Here is a 9,198-nt window from a genome sequence, read left to right on the forward strand (position 1 = left end):
TAAATGATTAGTGGTAATAAAAGCCGAGGGAGGTCAACAGGGATCACTGACTGTTTTAGGAGCTTTTTGAGATCAAATAGAAGAAAATACATAACATTAAACATGTTAACAACACAAAAGCCATATTAAACGCAGACTACTTTAGACCCAGAAGTAGGATTCGTCGCGTCATCACTGAACAACCGGATTAGATTAGCACAACAACAACAACAAAAAGGCGCTCTCTCACCCAGGAAACACAGAGAGAGAGAGAGAGAGAGAGAGCGCGCGCGCGCGCGTCACCCTGTAACCATGGCAACCGTAACGCTGCCACCTGGAACAACAGAACAGCTGTCAAACAAAACCCAAACAGTCCTGACCCACCACAATATGAAACAGGAAAGTACCGCCGTGTAATCCATTTATTTCAACAAAGTAACTGTATTCTAAATGCCACCTTTTTAAACGGTAACTGTAACGGAATACAGTTGCTCATATTTTGTATTTTAAATACGTAACGGCGGTACATGTATGCCGTTACTCCCCAACACTATATATATAAGTCACTTAGATAACTTAAAAATGCTATTGTTTGGCTTTTTTCAGTATTTTATTTGTTCCCCAGTAAATCGGTTTGGCTGAGATTAAAGTTATAGTTTTTACACTGCTGAATAAACGTCAAGCAGACAACCAGTTATCAGAAGTGTGAGATGCTCAAGAATATACTCCGGTGTCCTGTTATATTATATTAGATTAGATAAAACTTTATTAATCCCTAGGGTGGGTTCCTCCAGGAAATTAGGTATTTTAGATAGCGGCTGAGTTTATTAAACTCCACTGAAACAACCTGTAAATTTCATTAAAATTTAATAAACTATCATCATGTCTTTATTTTTAGTTAGCACATACCTTAAACATTTAAAGCTGTAAGCTAATGATAGTTATATAAGAGCACATGCATGCTGGTGCAATAAGCTGTACGTTGTACATCCAATGGACGCATGATCTGATTAGTTGACTAATGGCAAAAATAATTGGTGACTAGTCGACTATCAAAATAATAGTTTGTGGCAGCCCTAGCTACAAGTTCTCAGTTCTAAGGCACCAAGGAAGAGCTGGCTCACCACTGCATTAAAATAAAAAGGCATCAAGATGCAATTTAAGTCCCGCCTTTCAGCCTCAATTTAACTCCCTGAACAAAAATTGCAGATAAATTTTATTTTTGCTTTATTGCTTCATTTGAATTAAGTTTCCATTTGACCATATGTTATGGATTCACAGCCACAGTTTCCAAATGCAAAGGCTACAGTTGCAAGCATTCAACTACCAACCTTATTGCTAATTAAGTGATGGAGACAAATTTAAAACAACTTTGGAGTAGAGCTGGGCGATAGAACGATAACGATATGTATCGCGATATAACTTTTACTCGATAGAGAAATTAAGCTATCGCGATAGACCTCGCCCCTCTTGTCCTCTTAAAATAAAAAAAAATTAAAAAAGGTCAGCCAATCCAAACTAAGTAGCGCAGAGCCGAACCAATCACAGCCACAGCGTCACGTCGTGTGACTTGTTACGTACAGCACAAGTGCCAAGCCACACGTGTGTTTGTTTGGGAAGCAGCCAGCGCGTAAGGGAGCCAGCGCGTAAGGGAGGAAATGAGTGTGGTGACTAGAAAAATCAACCGAGCGTGACCGAAGAGAAAACAGATGATGGTTCCAATGCCGGAGAGATTGTCGAACGGAAGAGCCATAGAAGTTCCGTAGTGTGAAGGTATTTCGGCTATTTCAAGTCTGACAAAAAACAGAGTAGAGTGCACTGTAAATTGTGCCGAAAGCAAGTCTGGAAATACAATAAACTGGTGCATGCGTCACACTGTGCGCCACGTTATTGTTTTGGTGAAATTAATTTCTACAATACTGTTACTGTTAATTCTACTCTCTGCAGTGTTTAAATGCTTACATATACACACAGTTACTGTCCGTCCACACATACGACTCGGTTCTGCTTCTATGCCCCAGCTTTGTTTACTTTTTCCCACCGAGGCTTCTAGACTTCTGATTGGCCAACATTTCTGCACGGTTAGGAATCTAGCGCCACCTGCTGCTTTGGCATGTTCATAGCAGCGTTTTCCTTCATTTCTGCCTTTATGTGTGGACGGGATTATTTTTTAAAACGAAAACGGAAAATCTCCGTTTTCAAAAATACCCGTGTACGTGTGGACGTAGCCTCAGTCTCTGACTGGAAGCGCTAATTCGTCATTCGGCTTTTGTCAGACTAAAGTAACTGTTAAAACTGTTTGAAAAGCTCAGCTATACAACAAGGAGAGATTGAGAATTTCCTTTTAGTTCTCAGTTTATTTGATATTGACAAAAGTTAGTCAGTTTTGTCTGTTCTTCTGTAAAACAAACTAAGATTTATTTTTAGAATTAATATTTTGTTTCTAAGTGGAATTGACAATTTAGTCTGTTTCGTTTGTTCTATTTTGAAACTTAAACGCTTTAGCGGCTGCCTTTTGTGTAGTTTGCAATATTTGCCTTTATTTATCTGAAAAAGTCTCATGTTCCTTAAGTACATCTACCCTGTTGAACTTATTATGGGAAATAAATATTTAAATAAAAACAAGCTGCTGATTATTTCACATTTTACTTGTGAGCAACGGCACATTTAAATCTTACAAATATAGTTATTTGGCTTATATCGTGATAGATATCGTTATCGCCTGAAATGAAAAAAAACATATCGTGATATGAAAAAATCTCATATCGCCCAGCTCTACTTTGGAGTAAATTGTCCAGTTACATTTGGACCACTTCAAATAAACGACTGAGTGCAGAAACTGTGATCGTGGTTAACTGAATATTCTTGTTAACCCTCTTGCATTAATAGATTTATTTTATTTCAAATCTATTGTAAATCTACTATCCATACATTCCGGGACCTAATTTTACATTATCATCACTGTTGTATCTATACTACTGATCCACTACCATCACTACAATGAACAGAAATGACTATAACATCATGAAAGAATGACTTTTATGGTTTAATCAAATCATCACTCAATTTCAGAAAGACATGCAAATTCTCTGTCAAGGATTTTTGTTTAATATGGACAAAAATAGTTGTAGAAATCTGTCTGTGATTCATTACGAAAACGCTGAGTACAGTGCCTCTATGTGCACTGTGTGTGTGTGTGTGTGTGTGTATATATATTTATTTATTAGTTTAAAAGGGAAAAAAAAAAGCTTCCTCTCTTGATGCTGTAAGGCAATACACCTTCCCAGAAAGTAAACACTCACGAAACACGTCTTTTCCCTTGTTCTTTCATTACCCCTAAGCTTCAAAGCGCCTACTAATACACATATTGACCGAGAAACATATCAGAGTACAGTTCCTAACTGTGTCAACAAAGAAAAAAAACGGTAGATGCTGATGGGATGGAAATAACGTTAGATAACGGCATTACCGACAACGGGGTGTAAGTTATTACTGGAGTGGCAAGTATTCAGCTTAGATATAGTTTAAAACTTATTTTAATTACCCAGTCATCAACATGATTACGACCTATTAAAACAGAAACACTTCGGCCATAAATATTATATTTCCTGTTTACAACTTTGCGTTCCCTTTGATTGTGTCTTGATATTATTTTAGTCATATCCAAATTAGAGCTACAATAATTAGAAATCACAAAGCGACATACACAAACATTTTAAGCTTGTTAAATAAAAGTATACAGCAGTAGTTTTTAGATAGGCCAACGACACAGGAAACGGTAGTTTCTAAGCATAGACTAAAACGCTAGCACATATCGTTGTCTAACAGTAAGATTCGTGTAACAGTAACAGCTGTGGCTTGTATACAAACCGATTGTGTACACTCTTTCTTGACTACCTACATAACTAGCAAAGATAAGTTGATATGATGAGGAGTGAGCAACGTTAGATAACTTTAATGCAGCGTTGCTGCTGTGGCTAAGCTAGCTCACATCTCGAAGACGGGCACTAGCACTTGTTGCAGGCTAGTAGCAAAAGTTCTGGGCGTTGTTTTTGCGCCCGCGTCTTGAAGTATTACCAGAAAAAAAACGGAAGCGAAATCGTCAACATCTGACTGACAAATAAAAGTGTGTGGTATAGGATAGACTTACATTGCAAAACGAAATTTCCTCAAACGACACCGCTGCTGATTTTTGCTTGGTAGCTCACTGTCAAGCCGAAACAGTCCCAGCCGTACCAGCGGTTTTTGTGCCGCTTTCAAGGTTGCCGGAATTAGGAACTATCACACGTATTTACATTTCACAAGGAAAATGCGCACTTTAATAAAACCAGAAATCATAGAAATTTCTTTTCATATCGATATCGATACGTGACAATAAATTATATTAATAACCCATTTAGCCTGGTGACTAACCTTTAGTTGACTACATTTAGCATTCAAATAAAAAAATAAATAAAAGAATTTTCCCTGCAAACTTACAGTAAATACATAAACTTTTACAGTACTAAATTATTTTAAAGAAATAAATTACAAAATCGGATCATACTATCTGGTAACTACTTTATTTGATGAAAGCATGAGTTTGCGGTGAGCACGTGAAGGCAACATTAAAGAGGTCGTGGCTTATAGCTTCCGCATGCCTACCATTATTAAAAGCAATTAAAAGCAACGCACACTTCGCACACCTTAGTCAATAATCATTAAAGAGTTAACTACTCAAATCAGTCGTATTCACCTTTTATTTATTTCATTTCTATTTGCAAGCTACAGTAGACATGCAAGGAGCAGGCCCAAGCCCGTGATCAGCATGTGGCTTATGAGAACAAAAAGTCATCCCTATCCACACGTCATCAACAAATACTAACCACCAACAACTGAAAAAATAGGAATAGCGAAACTTTATTCATTCAAACTGTTAAAGAGAGTATATATGTGTGTGTATGCAAGTATAGCAGATTTATATGAAACATTTAGAACAAATCAATCTTTAAGTGCTTCCTTAAACTGTAAAAACTGAATGCAGTCTGAAGACAACAGTGAAAGAACTGAGTTTTTGTGTCAGTCACTGAGTTGTAGTATGTGGTTTAAGAGAGCAGGTGCTAATTCCCTAAAATGCTTTATTAATGGATTCATATCATACAAAACTAATGCAAAAACAATTCTGCAACAACACAACATTGGCCAACACGAGTTAAGTTGAGTTTACTGAGTTTACTTTTGAAGGATAACAGCATTACAAATTTACATTACAAAGTGATCAAAACGCATAATGATATGTGTTTTGGGGTAATCAAAGGCCACAGGAAGGAAACAATAGCCTAGCAACAGAAATGATCCCATTACAGTTGTGTTCAGAAGTTTACATACACTCATCATGGGCATAAATGTCTTGGTAATTTTGTTCTTTCTCCAGGGTGAAATGATTGCACGGAATACATCTTTATTGACTTTAAGACAACTAGAACTGGGTGCATATGTTTGATTTGTTTTTTTTTCTCTAATCTACACAGGGTTAAAAGTATGCATGCAGGCTGGAAGATGTCTGGAAGATGACCCAAACTGTTACGGTCTGGGTGAGTCACAGTATTTTCTCCAGCAGCAGCTCTCCTCCTCTGGGTAGAGACTTGTTGCTCCTCCCTGGCTGCCCACCTTTGGGCAATTATTCCACCAGTATATACACAGCAAAGTGTTAAATATTTTGGTGTTAGTAGTCTTCTTGCAAAAGTAGAGTTAATTTTTCTCTAAGCAGAGTCACATTCTTTTAATGTAACTCTGAGGTGTAAAATGATAGTAGTTAAAATCGAGTGTTAAAAATGAGTGTTTCTATTTCAAATCTGGGGGTGTTACAATGGAAACATTAACTCTTGACCTCTTAACGCTAAACTCCTACAGGGGCTATGACACCAACAGAGTAAATTCACAGACTCCGCCCCCAGCACCACAGGCTCCAATCGAAGCTGAAGTGAAGCCGTTTCAGAACATTTTGCTCTACATATTTGAGTTGTTTGCCATGCTTGGTAAGTCATTTTTTCAAAGATTGTTTCAATTATTATTATTATCTTTTACTTCTGTGGCTCTTTGGAGTTGAGACAAAGCTGTGTGAAAGGCATTAGCCATGTTGCTCGGTGATAGCATAATATTCTGTTTTAGCTAGCTGAAAGGTATTGTTTGCGGGCAAATACCACAGCCTTGAAAAAAAGCTTGCATGTGAATTTTCAGTCAAACTTTTGGTCAAATACACCTAAAACAATGTCTAGAATGTGATATGGTATAATGGTGCTACTTGAAGCCTGAAAACGATCGCCCATAAAATAAATAAATTTTTAAAAAAAAGCGAGCAAACAGCAGTAGCAGACGTCCAGACTGGATTCTACGTTAGCATTTAGATCCCTCCAGAGTTTTGTGCACATGGTTTAGGTAAAAATGAAAAAGGTTGAGGTCTTACATTTAGTTCAGTATTACCTGTTGCCTGTGTCCTTGTCTTTTGGGAAAATACTTTACACAAGTAATGGCTCAAAAAGGATTCCTTTTTTTTTTTTACTGTGCTGCAATTGATTACCGGATTATTTGTGCCATTAATTAGTGTCAACTAATTTTTATTCAATCTCCACATTGGATATGCTTGTGAAGATGGAATATGGGGGAGAGCAGAAGTGCGGTGAAGTTCCACAAAGTGATGAATGAAGGACATGCATATTGTATTGAAGAAATAAGTGATGAGAATGCTGTTATTTGCATTTACCAGCTCATCTATGTCAGACCTTTTGATAAACAAAATTCTAATGAAAGTGAGAACATGTACACTGTTACATCTTTCAGAAAATGCTTTGAAATTGTGGTGCACAGTTCAGAATAAATGTTTTTCAAAAACCATTGCGTCTTTTTAGTAAATGTTTATTTCCAAAAGAAATTTCTAGAAGTTCAGAACAGTAAAATTCCCGCTTTTTAGAATGAATTAGAAGATAACTCTTACGTAGTTAAACTAAAATACTCTTTTGAGAGTTAATATATAAACTCTTAACACCAAGTGTTAAATTATTAACTCCAGAAAGATTTGGTGTTTAACACTAAATCAGAGTTAACGTACCAACTCTCCAAAAAAAGTTAAATTAACACTCTGGTGTGGACCAATATAGACACTTTAATAGTGTTGAAATCAAATCCAACAGTGTTAATTTGGACATGCTGGATTTGCTGTGTAGGATTGACACACTCAATTAGTCCTCGCCAGATTATCTGCTAACCAATGTTAGTCTGTGGCCTCACATTCTTTCGATTAAACTGTAGTGTACTTACCTTCTTCACCTGTTTCATAGCCTGTTCCCAGAGCTCACTTTTCACCCGTTGCCATATTTGCTTACCTGGATCCAGGTCTCCAGCTGCTGGTAAAACCTCTCAGTCTAATTGCCATTCTCACCTGCCTGCCTCCCTGCGTTCCAGCGTCATGCTCCGTGCTCGCCCCTGCCCCCTCCTGCCTTTCTCCACCTGCAAGCAAGTAAGGCGTCTTACTTTGACTCTTGGAATTCATTCAAAATTCCTCTGAACCACTCTGACTGTATTCTCCTTTTATTCCAGTGCCCATAGTCAGCCATAGTCTCCCCTGGCTCAGTTCACGCACCCCGCTGTCACAGCGACTTCATAGTGCTCATGATTGTCTTGCCCTGCAGTTCTGCACCTGTGTCCATCTCTCTTCCTGGGCCGTTGAGCCATGACACACGCTCAGTTGAAAGGAAATTGGTTAGGATGTTTTGAAGAACCCAGGAATCATGAAGGCTCAACCCTGCGATGAACTGGAAACTGCTTGAACACGAGCATTACTGTCCACAGTGAAGTGAGTTTTACATCTCCGTGAACTGAGAGGATGCTAACCAAAACTGACACCTTTAACCTTGTCTGAAACTTGTAGTTGCCCACATGGACAACTCAAATATACCATTTGGAAAAAATGTTTTATGGTGACATGAGAGAAAGATTAAGCTGTCTGACAAAAAGAGGTATGTTTGTCAAACATAGTGGTGGTAGCATTATGCTCTGTTGCTGATTTGATGCCAGTGGTGTTGGTATACTGTATTGCAAAAAGTGAATGGAATAATGAAAGTGTTCATCACTGACTCAGAGTTCAGCCAGTGAGCCTTGGTGGGCTTTTTCTAATCTGACTCCAGACTCTGAATTAATCCCTGCAATTTGTCCAACAATACAAACGTATCTGACTTCAAACTCACTGTATCCCACTAGTGAAACAGCATAAAGGTCAATCTGTGGGATTAAGAGTGAAAGGTGTTATCTTCACACATCTTTGTTTTAACCAGCAAAATATGTTTCATCATGAAAAAAATGCAAATAGAACTGATGGAAAACATGAATGAAATTAAAGCAGCTCTGGAGGAAGAGGCTCGCACTTCATTTGCAAAGTGAAGCAAACACTTCAGTCTGATTAGTAGGCAACAGGGGAAAAAAAAACAGAAGCAAAAAAAGAATAGCTTTAATACGACAAAAATGAGGAGGATCCAAAATCCCACATTTTCCCGTCCCGATTGGGAAATCTTCTTGATCATCCATAAATGTTTCCAAAAAGGACTCCGAAAACAACACGGATAGATCATCACCAGGCAGAATCCCAGAAGAACAGTGAGATTCCTGTTAAATCTGCGATGTGATGCTCAAGTACAACACACAGCGCCCGACATTTGAGGTGTCACTCTGAAAAAACCTTTCTCGTAAACACGCTGAGCAAGGAGATCTGTGATTGCCTGTGTCTGTTCTTGTTGTTGGTGATATGTGTGGCTGAGCTGGAAAGCTGCAGCCATGTGACTGTGAACAGCAACCGAGTGTGAGTTAATAAAGATTATGCTAAAATGCATGGAAATATTTTCGAACCTGCCGTGATTCTGTTGAATCATCATTTCAGACATCAGACAACAGCCAACGCAGAGATTTAATTCTAAGGCAAAGATCGCTAAGCTGTATTATGACACGTAATAACTGGGTTTCGCAAAGGAGCTGAGCAGAGAACCAACTGGCGGTGAGTTGGACCGAGGGGCAGGGAAAGATTCTTTACAGAGCTTGTACGGTGGGATTATCTGAAAGAGGCCTCTGTCCTGATATCCACAAATCCCACATCGTCATCCCACCTGCAGTCTATGGACTTTGCTAAAGATGACAATGAGGTCACAGAACTATCAAGAACAACTGAGCTTGTTAGGTAAAGCCATGGAAGGG

The 9,198-nt window shown here is 38.3% G+C and overlaps 1 protein-coding gene across 1 annotated transcript in view; it reads right to left on the reverse strand.

Annotated features, from left to right (window-relative positions):
* vamp3 (vesicle-associated membrane protein 3 (cellubrevin)) overlaps positions 1 to 4,260 on the reverse strand; it is a 14,327-nt gene extending 10,067 nt beyond the window's left edge. The window contains exon 1 of the mRNA XM_005924663.3: positions 4,130 to 4,260. Coding sequence (XP_005924725.1) covers positions 4,130 to 4,131 — 2 coding nt within the window. The 5' untranslated portion in view covers positions 4,132 to 4,260. The remainder of the gene's footprint in view (positions 1 to 4,129) is intronic.
* Positions 4,261 to 9,198: the final 4,938 nt, after the last annotated feature.

Source organism: Haplochromis burtoni, unplaced genomic scaffold, assembly GCF_018398535.1.
Source record: "Haplochromis burtoni strain Fernald_Lab_line unplaced genomic scaffold, NCSU_Asbu1 Contig_79, whole genome shotgun sequence".
Taxonomy (NCBI): Eukaryota; Metazoa; Chordata; class Actinopteri; order Cichliformes; family Cichlidae; genus Haplochromis; species Haplochromis burtoni.